The 16,594-nt window shown below is 39.5% G+C and overlaps 1 protein-coding gene across 2 annotated transcripts; it reads left to right on the top strand.

Annotated features, from left to right (window-relative positions):
- Positions 1-8,357: 8,357 nt before the first annotated feature.
- LOC104418583 (patatin-like protein 3) lies at positions 8,358-14,601 on the top strand. 2 transcript variants are annotated; one of them, XM_039301318.1, is made up of 6 exons: positions 8,358-8,527; positions 8,900-9,081; positions 9,194-9,380; positions 11,291-11,440; positions 12,233-12,538; positions 14,422-14,601. In XM_039301318.1, the coding sequence occupies exons 1-6, from the start codon at positions 8,423-8,425 to the stop codon at positions 14,599-14,601; spliced, it is 1,110 nt and encodes a 369-aa protein (XP_039157252.1). In that variant the 5' UTR covers positions 8,358-8,422. The 2 variants fall into 2 exon arrangements, with proteins under 2 accessions (XP_039157252.1, XP_039157251.1); XM_039301317.1 differs by having other exon boundaries at positions 8,358-8,560.
- Positions 14,602-16,594: the final 1,993 nt, after the last annotated feature.

Below are 16,594 nucleotides of genomic sequence, written 5' to 3'. Positions count from 1 at the left end.
AGAGACCAATGATATGAAAACCTAATTGGGGAATCCCGAATTCTAGATTACAATACACAGAAGTGGGACGCAAGGAACCATGCACATAAACATATGGATATAATGTCACCCTTTTGTGTGGATCGATGATGTTATCTTATGAAGAGTCGTGGCAAGAGCTTGAAGTTCTAAACATCTTATTTTACGGGGGTTTCGTGCACATTTATGATAAGGAACCACTCAATTCATGTTGAAACATAAAATTTAATTTAATTTCCCTGCCACAAAATAGTGACATAAAACCTACCTGAAGTTAAAAGGAGGAGACATAAAGGCCGTCCTAACACAATTGGCCAGACAAATGTTTCTTTAAGGCGACAATTGTCTTATTAGAAACTGTAAGTGTAGAATAAGATTAAAGTCAATGTTTCTGAAGTGGGTACTTATTGAAGCTGAAGTGTACCCAAAGTCGGCGCATCGATCAATTCTTGCCTACGAAAGCGAGTGCTTTAAGGTGTGGCCAATAGTAATTCGATGCCCAATCTTTTGGTCATCAAAAGGGTTGTCCACTTGTCGTTGATACCCTAATGTTTGGTCATTCATCATAAGATCAAAGCTACTTTTGCATTGGTTATGAGATTGGACCACGTCTTTGGCTTGTGTTACAAGACCAAGTAATTGACCGTTAAAGATCGGATGGACTCGGTAACCAGGAAATTGGGCTACACTATTGATGTGGTGAAACGTTAAGTTATTGACCTCAATTAGACGGTAAAGAGGACACTTTCAGTAGATAGTCGCACCTACTAGGTGAAGCATAGTCGCAGCTACTAGGTGAAGCCCACTTTATATTTAATCCCCTTGTAGCCAAATAGCCATTGTAGAAGATCATCAAATAACAAAGGAAATCAACCATAACAACCTCCAATTGCTAGTTGTCGATTGGGAGCCCTGAAGTTGACAACAAACTTGTAAATCATATTATGGTAGTCGATCAGCATCCATGAAATCTATAACTAGTCTGTTCAATCGACAACTTCCCTATATCATTACCGACACCATCGAAACATATTGTAGTCAAAATCGGCATTTGTTTATAGAAGTGAGGATTGTGATGGATCAATTAATGAGATTTGAGTTGAACTTAAGAGCTGAACGATAGAATTTGATGCTTCTGCATCACCTGTGGCCTATATAGCTAGTACTACCTAGAATTTGCACCCAGTTGGTAGGATTTGAATAGGTGAGTTTTAATTCCTAAACCAGAACTTTCCTCAATGCCAAAGCCACCTGAGCCAACACTAAACCATTGATTAGAAAAAGAAAGTTTATCTTGGTTGGAATCATACCCATAGTCATGCTTCTAGAGTTCCAACTTGGTGTCACAAATTCTACCATTGACTAAAACTGTAAAAGCCAATATATATATTAAGTCATCTATAATACACACACACACACACACACACACACACACACACACACACATCAAGTCAGCTAAAACTGTAACCCTAAATGCTTTGCGCTCCAACTTCAATCAAGACAATATCTTATGCAAAATTAATAATGTCGTGTGCACTTTTACTAGTTATATAGAAAGCAGACTCAAAAGGATTTCTACCTCAAATTTTTGTCCAGAGTTCCATAAGAAGCCCAACTAATTTGCTGAAATTTATATATATCATACAATAAAGTATAACAAGTGGTCAGAATTGTAATCCAAACTAGTCAGGATAATTGTTAAATAATCTCATAAATATCTTAGTTTCCAAAATTGAATTGAATTTTCTACGATTACTCCTTCAATAAACCGCATCTCTGAACATCCATGTCTCTCCGCACACATATAGCTTTTCTCAACCCGAATCCACGTACACGATTTTACTTATATTCAATTGCTTCATTTTTTTTTTTATCATTCCGCGAAGCATAAACATAAGCCTTCGAATTTCCAAATTTGAATTTCCAAAAATTAGAATGTGTCTTGGACCAATTAAGCAAATTAATAGAAAGAGATACATCATCACTCCCACGTTGGGACGCTAGACATTGACACAACCAGTAGCTTACAAACATGGTATTAGGCTATTAGCTAGGAATTGTCTGAGACTAGTTGCCTTTCTTTACCAGGCTAGAGATAAGACGTTGCATAAATGGTATTCTAAAAAATAATGCGGACTAAGATTGCCGCAAGAATTGAACAAGCACATGAATGGTTAAGATCGACAGGCATATAAATCTCTTGCCAATTGATGGCAATGTTATAACAAGAACTTATTACCTACCCTCTTCTCTTCCCCTGGCCTCAGTTATCACCCAAAAAGCAAGCTATTACGTAAACCGAGAGGCTTCACAAATCATATTTTTGCCTTTGTGCAAACCTCTGAATAGAACTCCCAAAAGTTATTTCTTTAGCCACCAGATTGCAATTCTTTGTTTTATTTCAGTAGTTTAGGATAATAATTAGGACGACTTGAATTTATTTAATTAGTCTGCAGAACTTAAAATATTATTCTCATATGGACATGAATTAGGATTTGCTTTTTGACAGCTATTGAAGGATCTAATATATACTAGATTAGTTGCTTTCGAAAAGTACAAGGAGATCACATGAATATAAGACTCATTCAAACCTCATAGGCAAGCAATGTGGTTTATATTAACCGGTTATTTTTAATTTCACAAAACACTTGACTTACTTATTTAAATAAAACCCCAATAGTTACAGCAAATTTTCCCGTTTAACTATTATCCATAACTATATTATTCTAATCAATTACTGATTATTTATCTTTTCTTAATTTATAGTGTTTATATAGTCAACTTTCGAATGTTAATATCTACACGCTAAATAACTATTATACCCTCACATCCAACATTTAAGTCTAATTTAGTTAATCAATTGACAGTAATGGTGACTTTTGCAATATTACGAATACAGATCCATAATTTTCGGACAACTGAGGTCGAGAAAAGAGCAGGAGATGGAAGACAGGGTTTCCATACCCCATTCGGACATGTGGACGCAGCTGTCCTCTCCTTAATTCTCTCTGATTGGTGTTTGAGGCTCGCTATGATAAGGTGAAAGAAAGAGCATGAGCCCGCTCAGTGAGGGGGGTGTTGGGTCAGTTTCTGTTGCAAATTAAATGTGGGACATCGAATCAGATCATAGACAGCAGGAAGGAAATAATCCATCTCATACCAGATTTATGGGTTATGTGTGTAAATCTACGTCCGGGAGAATAGCACAGAATTTCACATAAAAAATAACTGATGCAACAGAAATTACAATTATTTGAGCATCTTAGTACTCTCTTGTGTTTCCTAACCCTTAATTACATTCAATAACTTACTTAGTGTATAACCTCTCATAATTTCTAGTGAAATCTCACTTGAGAAATTATAAAAATTTTACTGACAAGAATTTAATTGGTTAAATTACTACACGATATAATTACAATAAGAAAACCACTTTGAAATCCTCGGGGAAGAACTCTGCACATTTTCTTCATTCTCGTGTAGTTCCAGTCTCCAGAGCTCTCTCTCTGTCGTCACGCTTCCTCCTCGTGATTTATAGTGGAAGCTCAACGAGGGAAAGAGAAGGAAAGAAGACTGGAAAGGAATGGCCATGACCATTGCGTGGTCGTCATTTTACCTCATCTTCCCTTTCTCCCTCTTCACGTTGGCCCTTTCATTTCTCTTTCTATTTGTCCCCTGTAATAAATGCCCATCAGTGCAACGCTGTCCTATGAAGCTTTATACCGGCCAACTTTCCCATGCTTTTTGTCTGTTTCATATGCAAAGCATTTAACGTATGAATTAGGGTCAGTGTGCTAAGCAAAATCAAACACAATTAAATTTTATTGATCGAAATAGACTTGCATGCATTAATTTTGGTATTTATTTAACAGGTTTAAACTTGAAACATATTTTAACAATTTCCTAAGGTCAAACTCCAGAGTGTATTGTATACTTCCATTTCTTGTTTCTCTTGTTGATTTTGTTAATACATTTATACTGTTTAGGATTATTTAAAAAGAGAAATTCCCACGATTCATAAAACATTATATGTGATGATGTATTTATCAATCAACTTTTGTGCACTTCAAGGGTTAAGGAATCAATCGGACCGTTTTCCTCTTTATCGAATCATTATCTATATTCAAGCTCAGGTATCATGGCAAGTCAATTACTTGAGTCAAGTATATGTAAGTTTGAAATGGGTTTAATTTCTACTTGAATCACTCCATCTTAGCTTAATTTTGATCGGAATCATTATAACCCAGTTCCACTCCTGAAGCGGCTAAAGTATTACTTACATTCCTAAGAATCAAAGAGAAATGCTAGACAAGTTCACAAAAAAATATCCATTCGTTAAATAAAGCGCTAGGCTTTATTGGATCTTCAAATGTGTGTGTATATATATAGATACTCAACTAATATTGTCTATTAGGTCCATTCCATGTCAAGAAATTAAAAACCTTTCACTCAACCAAAAGTTATGCAGGTGTCGTCTATGTCTAGGTCTCTTATAACCACTCAAGCGTTGAACAAGCTCCTCTCGCACGTGCATCATATTTGCTGTCGTGAATGATAAAAACCAACCTAACTTCCACCTCGCCCTTATCTCTCTTTTCCTCGAGAACACTCCAAAATATGTAACAAGTAATGACCTCTTGTCGCGACCTATCCTCGGGGGGAGGGAACAGGTTTAGGAGTATTGCCTAAAAGACGGGCATAAGGCCCATGATTAGGCGTGAGCTCTCCCAAGCCCATACCCCGCGTGATGTTGGGATATTCTTAACAATTTTACACAAAAGGAGTTGCCACTAGCCTATTGGGGTCGGCTAGAAACCAAGTGAAGTATGGGAGTGTACCTCACTTCCTACACAATCAGAGAAACTAAGGTCGGGGACTTAATTATACTAATCGATTAATTAGTGTCATTTTGGTACCTAATCTTGTTCATTTTATCAAAATAATTTTTTTTTGGCAGACAGTTTGGATTGATTTTATACTTATCCACTAACATGTGAGGTGATAATGCAAATGCACAACCATTAAAGTAACAACCATAGCTACCAAGATCTTAATTGCGGCAAAAATTAAACACATACAATTAAACATAATTAGATATGCAAATTAAGCATGCAATATAATCAAAACACGAGCGAATAAAAGTCTAATTACACTAGAAAGGCAAAACATAGCAATTCCTAGCCAAACCCCATCATTTTTGGATATTTCAAAAATTTTAATTAATTTTTTTAAAAAAAAATTTTAATTAAATTTTAATTTTTAATAATTTTTGGATTTTCAAAATTGTTTTCTTTTAAAAATAATAATTTTTTTGGGGCCCAAGCTCGGCCCAGCCAAGAAGTCTCCCTCCTCTTTTTTTTTTTTTTTTTTTTTAAAAACAGGCCACACCCACAAGCCCACATTACACCAGCCCAAGTCCAAAAACCCACAAGCTCAAAAGCCCAAATTCGCCCAAAACCCTACCCGATTGGAGGCTCCGATCCGACCCGGCCATGACCCGATTTTGTGCCCTCCTCTCCAGGGCTTCAACGGCGTCGAAGGGGGATGCTCGGGACGCCGGCGACTCGGCGACTGCGGCATGGTGGGTGGCGGACGATGGCGGCGGCAGCGAGGACGGCGATGGAATCGAGCCGCGTGGCGGTGGCTACGATGAATGGAAGTGCGGTGGCTCGCCGAGGATCAACAAGCGGGAGCAGGGCGGCGTCGTGGGGGCTCGGGATCTGGAGGTGGAGGCACGGCGGAGCAGAGGCGGAGGCGCGGTGGCTCGGACGGCGTCGAGTCATCGCGGGCGGAGGCGGGCGGTGATACCTGGCGGCGTCGACTCCTCCGTCACTCTCCTCCTCCAGATTTACAAAATCGCTCGTCTCCTTCTCTCCCTCGCTCGATCCGTTGCTCGAGCAGCACAACACCGAGGCGCAGGGTCACGGACAGGGCCGGAGCAAAGGCGGCGAGGAGGACAACGACTCGGGACGCGCCGCTGCCCTCCTCCCCTCTATTCCTTCTCTCTCTTCCTCTCTACTGCATTGCTTCTTGATGCTGACGCCTCTGCTCCATATCTGGGTTCCGGTGAGACAGCGGCGGTCACAGTTGGTCGGGCGGCAGCGGCGGTGGCGAGCAGAGGCGGCAAGTCTTCTCCGACTTCCTCTCCTTCTCTCTCGCTCCTGCTCCCGGTTTCTCTCTGTTCTTCCTTCGAATTCTCTCTCTCTCTGTTTCTGGGTTGCTCTTCTGCTGAGCTCTCTCTCGAGCTTCGATTGCTGGCGCGATGGTCGTCGCGGCTGCGGGTGCTGCAGCGGCGTCACGGCTTCGAGCTGCTGGTGGTCACTGCGGCGTCAGCGACGGAGCCGGTTGCAGCAGGTTGCTGCGGCGGCGTTGGATTGCAGGTGGAGGCGGGCGAGCGACGGCACGGGCTGTAGCGAGGTGGCTCGGCTGGCGTCGGGTTGAGGCGGCGAGGAGGGCAGCGGCTCGGACGGCGTCAGGCAGCGCCGCCGCTGCCCTCCTCCCCTCCGTTTCTTCAGATCTGGATTCCGGGAAGACAGCGGCGAACGGCGTCGATTGGGCGGCTCCTCCGCGACAGTGGTGGCGGTATAGCTCTCTTTTCTCGAGCTCACTCTCTCTACCCTCTGTTTTCCTCGCCCTTGACCCCCCTGTTTTTCTCTCCTCCTTGCTCTCTCTTTTGTCGATCATTCGGCTCGCGCGCTCGTGCCAATCGGCTCTGACTTCTCTCTCCGCCTCCAACACTCGCCTGCCTCGCGAGATGATGTTGTCTCCTCCGGCCTCTGCCCTTGCTTTCGGCTTCGCCATTTCCCCAAGCGAACGGCTGCTTTCTGCTTCGCTCGTTCCCCGTGCAGAGAGCGGCTAAGGGAGAAGACAATGGGGTGGGCCGGGCCGAAGGGAAGAAGAGGGCTAGGTTGCGCGAAGGGGAAGAGAAAGAAAAAAAAGAAAAAGTAAAGGGGAGGGTTGGGCCCAGGCCCACGCAGGGAGAAAATAAAAGGGAAAAAGGGGGTGGGTCGGGCCAAGGCTGGATCCTGCCCGACCCGGACCCTCACAACTCTTTTTTTTTTTTAAAGGAAATTAATAATTAAATTTTTTGATTTTTTTTGATTTTTTTGATTTATTTTTGATTTGATTTTGATTTTGATTTTTTTTATATACTATTTGAAAGATAAAAAATAGGTGTCAACACCTCCGCATATCGTGGACCAAATCCTTTTTGTCTACGAGAAGACCTTATCAGTTTGAACAAGCGATTCGGTCTTAATCCCTTTTTCGTACTCACTTAAGAGGAACGCACAAATTGACTAAGCAAGAGCTGAACAAAAGCCACACGGCCATATGTATGTTCATATTCAGCATTTGATGATTGCCTATATTGAATCTCTTTGTACACATATGTTGCGAAAATTGTTCAGAACAGTTCTAAATTTATTATACTTTATTAATTGAGTGCTAAATACTTTTATGTTTTTGTCAATGTAGTCTATTTGGCCACTTTTGGCCTAAAAATAGATGATACAAATGTTGGCCGTCTTATGTGATATGATTGGCGTTGACGTTGATAATTTTTTAAATATATTTTTATTGTCTTTTTTCTGTCTCTTTTTTTTTTTTTTTTTCCATTTTCTCTCTTTCAATTGCTGCACCTTGGTGATGGTCAATGGGCCTTTGTGATAGTCAACGACCAGAGAAAGGCAACAATTAGCAAGGCTCAATCTCGCCAAGGTCGGCGAGGTTGGCCCTTGTTGGCATCCAATGAGGGCAAGCTTCACCAAAAGTTGGTGAGGCCGACCCTCATTGGCCACCAGGGAGGTGACCTCACCATCCTTGGGTGAGGGTCACCCTTGCTAGAGGCCAGCAAGGGCGATCATCACCGGTCGTTGCCTTTGGCCAATCATTGGCCATTGCCAAGGCTTGTACGACTAGCGGAGAAAAGTGAAAATAAAGAAAGAAAGAAAAGAAAAAAAGACAATAATAGATAAAAACTTCAAAAATATTAATTTTTTTTGGAAAAATTATCCATATTGTGCTTATCATTCCACTTAGAATAGTCAGTGTCTATGTCAGCAATTTTTGGCCAACAATTGTTAGGTGGATTATATTGGCAAATTATCAAAAGTTTTATAACTCAAATGGCAAATTTGAAGAGTTTAGAATTGAATTGATAAAAGTACAATAGGTTAAAAAAAAAATTGACAATTTTCCCCACATATGTTTAGTCTAGCAAGTAATAAGTTGCATCCCTCTATAAATGCTCATGAGCTTCACAACCATAGAGACACCACAAGTTCATTCATCTCTCTATCTACCACGCGTTCATTCAACTGTCTTTCACCGACCAAAAAAAAGAACAATCCACCTGTCTCTCTCTCTCTCCGTCTCTCTCAATTCTTGCATTAACGAGTGAAAAGAAATGGAGAGCGAACGTTTGTCCTTGAAAATTCAGCCTCCGAAGTACGGAAAACTCATCACGATCCTTAGTATTGATGGCGGAGGAGTCCGAGGAATCATTCCAGGAGTCATTCTCGATTACCTCGAAGCCCAACTTCAGGTAATAACATGAACAGAGCACACAAACAAAGTGGAGGCAAGAGTTACATTCTTATGTAACGATGATTAGGGTTAGAGTCCTAGAAGATTTTGAGAAGGCTTTCTTTTTCTTTTCTTCTTCGTTTCTTCTTTCCTGTGTGGGAGGAAGGAAGCCATGCCAAACATTCTTCTCTTTCGCTCTGCACTTTCATCCAAATTTTAATTATGGTGTTCGATGAGTCATGCAACTCTCTGACTTACATATTTCCTTGTCATTTTTCACAACACGGGGCATCGCCGGTGTGCAAACCATCTCTTGATTAGATACTAATCCGGAATTTAATGAGTATTTTGAGTGAAGGAGCTGGATGGCGAAGGCGCGAGGCTTGCAGATTATTTCGATGTAATAGCGGGAACAAGCACTGGAGGTCTCATCACGGCCATGTTGTCGGCGCCTGACGCGGACAACCGTCCTCTCTTTGCCGCGAAAGACATAGTCCCATTTTACTTAGAGAATTGTCCTAAGATCTTCCCTCAAGGATGGTAATCGATTATTGACATGCCACTCGTGTTGCTAGTTTGAATGATCGAACTGATTTGAGTCTTTTCCGTTTCTTTTCTGCTTGCTCCCGCTACCTCTGTCAATACAAAAAAGTGGGTGCCTGGGTTCGGTCGTGAGCACGCTCAGATCTCTGGCGGGACCAAAGTACAACGGAGTGTATCTTCACAAATTAATAAGGAAGTTACTTGGAACCACGAGGCTGCACGCTAGCCTTACCGGCTTGGTTATCCCCACCTTCGATATCAAAAAGCTCGAACCAGTTTTATTTTCTTCATATGAGGTGAGTTTCCTGTATGTTTTTGGGACAGCGCGCTCTTCTATTTTGTGTACAAGTCATATGAGAAATGTTTTTCTCAAGAAAATTATCCAAAAAAGCATCAACTTTTTAATTATGCCGATTGAGTCTAGTTGGTTAATCTTAGTCAGAAATCACTTATGTGAATGCCAACTATTTTACGTGGTACGATCGACACTACTGTTGATATTTTTTAAATAACATTTTAATATTTTTTGTTTCTTCTATCTCTCTCTCCTTTTTACCTTTTTTGGATTTAGGCCGGTGAGGGTGTCGTGGTCCTCTCCTGGAGCCAATGAGTGTCACATTGCCCTCGTCACATCTAAGCCAGGTGAGGGTTCCACGGTCCTTGCCGGCCCAAGGTCAGAAAAGAAAAGAAAAACAAAACCAAAAAAAAAATTATACAAAATAAGAAAAATATTAAAATATTATTCAAAAACGTCTACGTCAACATTGGTTGTCCCATGTAAGATAGCTGGTGTGCACGCCAATGATTTCTAGCCATAATTGGCCAAATAGAATTAATTGGCTACATGTGAAATAGTTTATGACTAACTTAACAAAAGTGCAATAGATTTAAAATTTTTTGAGTAATTTTCCCTATTTTTCTCCCTCCCAAGGTGAAGAAAGTTGTGGCAAACTTCCTTCAACTAATCTTTTGATTGATGAGCGTTGAAAACATAGATCTCAACCATATTTATGTTGAGTTAAATTTGCATGTGGATGGTCGAATTGGAGATAACTTGTTTTTAATTAGGGCTGGAGGAAAATATACAACCCAACTCCTATTTATCTGATAAAAACTTTACGCAATTTCATAATTTTTTTAATTGGGGTGACACATTAGTATTGGTGTGCATATGACCGATTGAGGGAGACATGATCCAATCACACGTTACTGGGACCATTGCGGATTGTTGAATTTGATCTATATCAATCCACTATTCCTATGGGAACTACACCGTGTGAGTACTTGCGGTGAAAATATTCAAAAACCATTTTTCGAAACATGCCGTGTGAGTGCACGCATGCCGGCCCTGAGTCCAAAGCAAAAAAATTATAAAAAATTCAAAAAGTATTATTTAAAAATATTCATGTCAGCATTGGTCATCGCATTTGAGATGGCCTACGTCCGCATTAGTGATTTCTAGTAGATACTTATTGAATGGACTCAATTGATGACATGCAAAAATGTTTAAGATTCAATTGGTATAATTGAAAGGTTTTTGATTAAATTGATGAAAATGCAATAGCTTTATAACTTTTTGGGTAATTTTTCCTTTTTTCTCCATCTCAAGGTGAAGAAGGTTGTAGCAAACTTCCTTCAACTAATCTTTTGACCGATTAGAGTTGCAAACATAGACGTCAACCATATTTGTTTGGTTAAATCTGTCTATGGATGGGCCGAATTCGAGATAAATTGCTTTAATTAAGGATTTATGAAAATATATAACTCAACTCCTGTTTATCTGATAAAATCCTTTAAGCAATTTCATCATTTTTTTCATTGGAGTGACACATTAGTGTAAGTGTGTATATGACCGATCGAGGGAGACATGATCCAATCACACAGTACTTGGACCATCGCGAATTGTTGAATTTGATCTATATCAATCCCCTATTCATATTGGAACTGCTCCATGTGAGTGCACGCATGCTGTGAAAATATTCAAATCATTATAGCCTTGTGTAGAAGTTTTGGAGGGTGAAAGGTCGCAGTGCAGCTTCTGACTTCCAATTGAAAAAAGGGATTACTGATAATGCCAGTTTGACAAAGACTAGTATAATCAATTATATAGTTTTATGTAAGGTAAACAACGATACATATAAATATTAATCTATCCAAGATAATGTATCATATTTGACGTTTTCCAATGGATTTGTATCTCGTGTAGGTGTCGAAACATTCATTCTTGGACGCTCAACTATCGGACATATGCATTGGCACATCGGCCGCTCCGACTTACTTCCCCGCACATTATTTCACGACGGAAGAGACCCATGAATTTAATCTCATCGACGGTGGTATGGTCGCTAACAATCCGGTATGTATGATCGGTTAAGTGGTCAAGTGCGTGTTTGATTAGAATGTGGAAAATCTTATATGCGAGTCAAACCATCTCTTTCTCACAGTGAGAAGGTATCTTATACACGAGGTTAACGATGCTGAAGTAGAAAAATCCAATTAAATCAATCAATTTCTATCATAAAGTGATTGAGCGGTAGAGATGAGAATCAATATTTTAATTCATAAAGCTTAAATACGCTAGGTTTTTTTTTTTTTTTGGGTCAAAATATTATTTCATTCATTCTTCACCAAAAAAAAGGGAGGAGATAAACAATGCAATCTAATTACAAATTAAAACAAATTTTAGACAGCTAAGCTCCAAGTAACAAGATGAATTATTAGAATGAGATTAAGAGTTACATTCTCAAAGAGCAAATCTGTAACTTCTTCAAATCAAAATCGATGATTGATTACCGAATCCTTCTTTAGTAATAAGCATACATTGAGATCTCCATACGTCACGCGTAGGTTCGGCGTTTGAGCAACATCACCATTTAGAGTAAAAAAGGTTGAGTTAGCATAGATCTAACAATGAGAGCGATACCTTCACGAAACTCCTCTGATCTCCTTTGAAATGAACTTGAACACTAGACAAAACCTAAGAAAAGCAAAATCCTGAAAACATACATGCAAAAAAATCCAAATATAGACTAGATCGGATATAAACCTCCCAAAAACGAGAGAGAAGCTTACAAATCTAGACTAGATCATTACATCATTATTTATTTTGTTCAATGTATTGGCATATTTCAACATCCCCTTTTTTCAGACATTGGTCGCCGTCAGTGAAGTGACCAAGCAGATCTTGAGGGAAGAAGCACATTTCATCGACATCAAACCGCCCGTCGACTACACTCGATTATTGGTGATCTCGCTCGGGACTGGCTCGGACACGTCGGAGCTCATGTTCAATGCCAAGAAGGCCTCGAAGTGGGGGTTGTTCTGCTGGTTGTACCAGGACGGCACGAGCCCTTTGATAGACATCTACTCTCAAGGGAGTTCCGATCTTGTCGATTACCACAATTCCGTGGTCTTCAAGGCCTACCAGTCCGAGAAGAATTACCTCCGTATTAATGTAAGATCTTCGCTAAGTACTCCCTCTTGGTGTGGTCCCGAAATGTCTTCTCTTGTGCCGGCTATAGGTGGAGAAAATCGTTTTCATGTAGGCCTGCTGTTCGGTGATTGACACTGACGCGGTTAAAAAGTAGAAACCATCAAGATTCTTATGGATTGCCCCTTTGGAAGATCTTAGCATCGATTAAGAAATACTTTTGCCGTTGACAGTGGATGGATAAAGACAAATCTATTAGATAGGTGACAACACATGAAAGTATAGATATGTAAGAAAAGTTTAAAGTGTCTAGTTAGGCCCTGTTTGGTTCAGCTTTGGGGATGAGCATTTGGACTCCAAAGTCCCTTGGCCAAATGCAAACGTGTTTGGTTCGGTTTTTTGGGCGACTTTGGCGAGATGCAATTGCATCTCCAAGTGGCTCTAAGGGCCTTTAGCCAAATGGAGGTCCAGAGGTGCTTTGGGAAGTTGCATTTTGAGAATGCAAGTTTGGGTACTAACGGAGGCCGACGACCACCGGCCGAGGGGTCCCGCGCGCCGGCGACCGCCGCTTGAGGGTCGCCCGACCCCGGCAACCGTCACCGGACCTCAGGCGACATCTGGGTCGCGCGACCCCGCAACGGCCGCCCGAGGTCGCGCGACCCTAGGTGACGGTTGCTTGAGGTCACGCGACCCGGCGACGGTCGCTCGGTCGCACGACCCGGCGAACGTCGCCGGGTTGCGCCCGGCCATCCGGCCGCTGAGATCCCAGCTGTCCGGCCGCCGGATCCAGCCCGATTGGTGGCGGACTTCAAAAAAAAAAATAATACAAATGTTTTTTTTTTGTTTTTTTAATTTAATAAAAGTCCTTTACAAATGCAAATTTTACCAAACGGTATTTTGGCCAAAGTTGTATCCCAATGCAAATTTTACCAAACGATATTTGGATTTTGGAAAACCCCATTCACTTTAAGGTATTTGCATTTTGGCAAATGCATTCCCCAAAAGCCGAACCAAACGGGCCCTTAGTAGTTAGCATAAGAAAAAAATGACATAAATAGTTCCTAAATTTGGAGTCAATATGTAATGTGATTCTTGAATTTTTAATTTGTTCAGCATGTTCACTTAATTTTTATACATGTTCAACTTAATTCATGAACGACATGAAAATGTTTAATATTGTCACTGAACTTTGAATTAATAGGAGGACAACATTGAACTTCTTCACATCGTTTACGGACTAAGTTGAGCATGTACCAAATGTTCATAAACTATATTCAACAAATTAAAAGTTTAAGAACCGCATTACACATTGAGTTATAGTCCAAGGATCATATTAAATAAATTAAAAGTTTGGATATCAATATGTCATTTTCCCTTAGCGTAATGGATGAAGAGGGAAATGATCATCTTTGCCTTTCTCTTGACCATCAGGTAGTTATACTAGTGGGATCGTAGACTAACACAACTCCTCTCTCATGCATCACGATATGTTGGAATGGAAAAAGAAGAATAACGAGAGATGTGTATTTAGTTAAAATTTCAACTCAAAAATTTAAATTAATAGGTGGCAGGAGATTACACATATATGAAGAACATAAAAATAATGATGGATGTATAAATTTCATATAGTCACACTTCTTCTCATGTGCAAGCAGATTTAGGGATGACATGCGATTATGATATCATGTTAGGAAATCTAGCTCAAAAACCTAAATTGGTCGGTAGAAGAAGACCATATATATATAAAGAATATGTAAAGTCCGTACACAAGTGATGTGGAATATCTCATAAATGGTGAAAACATGAAATGCAAACTATCCCAAACAACTTTGAATTCTTTTGTTGTGGTTTCTATTAATCTACACTTGGTACAACTCAAGCTACGAAAATTGAATGCATTGCTATAGGATGACAGTCTAAAGGGGACTTTATCTTCGGTGGACACATCCACGAAGGAGAACTTGGAAGGTCTGGTGAAAGTTGGCGAGCACTTGTTGAAGAAGCCGGTCTCGCGATTTGATCTCGACACTGGCCGCTACGAATCCATTCCGAATGCCGGCACCAACGAGGAAGCCCTCAAAAGGTAAAGCTTTTTTTTGCGTAAATATTTCTCATACAATAAAGTCCTTAGGAAAATTGTTGCACTTTGAGATTTATTTTCTTCAATAAGCATTGAAATGGCTAATTAATTTTAGTATAAACTCTTCCAGGTTCGCTAAGCTACTCTCCGATGAGAAGAAACTCCGTGAGTCGAGATCTCCACGTGACGCACGTCGGGAATAGTTTGCTCAATCATACTCTTGCTATATTAACTTGTGAAATGATGATATAAATCATCTGTTGTTGAATTGGAATAAGCATCATAGCCCTATGCGCTTGCGGATAAAGGGGCTACAGCATACACTGTTTCTTTGTGGATAGCTAGGCTAGGATTGAAACTCTTTTTGTGATGCACCCCTAATTAGGCATTTATAGGATGCGGTAGGTTGGAGGAAATTTCCTCTAATCACCCTATTGAGGCAATGGTCAAATTTAACCAATCAATCGGATGGATGGGTTCATTTCCTTCAATCGGGGTTGGAGGAAAACATTACAGGATTGCATCTCTCTCTCTCCCCCATCCTCTCTCCTTCCCCTGAAAGTAGCAAGTTATGAACCTCTATTACCCTAAATTGCTCACTTGTAACGAGAAAATACTTATCGTCTTTAAGTGATCACCAATCTCTCTCTTTTATAAGTGATTATCTGTAAGGAAGCACCAGTCCAATGCATGGTAAATTGGTTAAAAATCCTTTCGCCACTTACATTTCAAATTCAAGCCAATCACAAGTACAAAAGGTACAATGTAAAGCTACTACTTTTAATGGCCCGTAAATATACTTTGGGAAAGCTGAATTGAACATCTCGTCTAAGAAAAAAGTTTTTTGTAATTTAATTTTTCAATCGGAAAAATCTACCTGATCAGTGAGGGTTTTTGGGTAATTTTTTAAGGTCAGACACACTAGAATGCATACGCCCATTTCTTGTTTTCTCTTGTTACTTTTTGAATATGTTATTCTGTTTAGGATTATTTTAAGATTTTGTCAGGTTTCCTATGATTAAATAGTCTACTGAATGTTACGAAATATTGTTGTTAAACAATTTTGCTCCGTTGACACATAATTTTTAATTGATGCGTCTTTAAAAGGTAAAAATCGAGATTAGAATTTCCAATTGTAATGGAGCCCATTTCTTGACCAAAAAAATGTCATTTTTCATTTTTTTTCTTTTGTTTTGTCATTATAAATGATTTCCTATTTATTTCCAATAAAAACCCAAAAAGTCAAACAGTTGATTTCACTTTAGGTAAGGTAATTTTCAAAAGTTTCAAAGATTTGACACAAACATCAACTTTTAAGGAAAAATCAACTAAATGGTTGACTTTTGATAAAAAAATTGAAAAAATAAAAATACATAAAAAGCTTTATTTTAGTGTCAATTTGACTTTAGTGTTGAAAAATTTTCGAAAATTGATTAAGAACCTTGTTTTCCAAATTTTTTGGTTTTAGATTTGAAATCAACCAAAAATAAAATCATTTTCATTCTTGTCACAATTAGATCTAGTTCTTTTATGACATTTGGTCTAAGGATTATTTCCCATTCACTTGTTCACTCAATTTCGAGAACGGTCATGTCAAAAGGCGAATTGCCATTTTTAGCCTTGATTAGGAGGTTTGATCCAATTCTTCATGAGTTGCGAATAGTTACTTTTATTCTACTCAATTTCTTGAGATAAATCCAAATCCAGGGTGCATTTTGAGAATTTCACATGAAAACTTTCCAACTTGCGGAATCTCACTTTCTTGAATATAGGAAAATCGAGATAATAAGCTTCAATTAAGGAAATTCAAGTTGGCCCATTTGAGACTAAAGTTTAATTTCGTGAATTCAAGGTCAATTTGGATGCAATATGTTATCCTAAGCATGTGCAATTAGTCGAATAGGTGTATCGCAATATTAATTGAATTCAATTTCAATTAACTTGTGATTTCGAGTGAGGAATTGCAAAATTGTCCGTTTTGGCTTATAATGTTCAATTGT

This window comes from Eucalyptus grandis, chromosome 9 (assembly GCF_016545825.1).
Source record: "Eucalyptus grandis isolate ANBG69807.140 chromosome 9, ASM1654582v1, whole genome shotgun sequence".
Classification (NCBI taxonomy): Eukaryota; Viridiplantae; Streptophyta; class Magnoliopsida; order Myrtales; family Myrtaceae; genus Eucalyptus; species Eucalyptus grandis.
This window is presented reverse-complemented; position numbering and strand designations above follow the sequence as displayed.

Bases quoted from the DNA above. Each gene is read 5' to 3' on its own strand.
- LOC104418583 (XM_039301317.1), top strand. From the start codon at position 8,423: ATGGAGAGCGAACGTTTGTCCTTGAAAATTCAGCCTCCGAAGTACGGA. The intron at 9,082-9,193 runs GTAATCGATTAT...AATACAAAAAAG, and splicing joins AAGATCTTCCCTCAAGGATG to TGGGTGCCTGGGTTCGGTCG. The intron at 11,441-12,232 runs GTATGTATGATC...CCCTTTTTTCAG, and splicing joins GTATGGTCGCTAACAATCCG to ACATTGGTCGCCGTCAGTGA.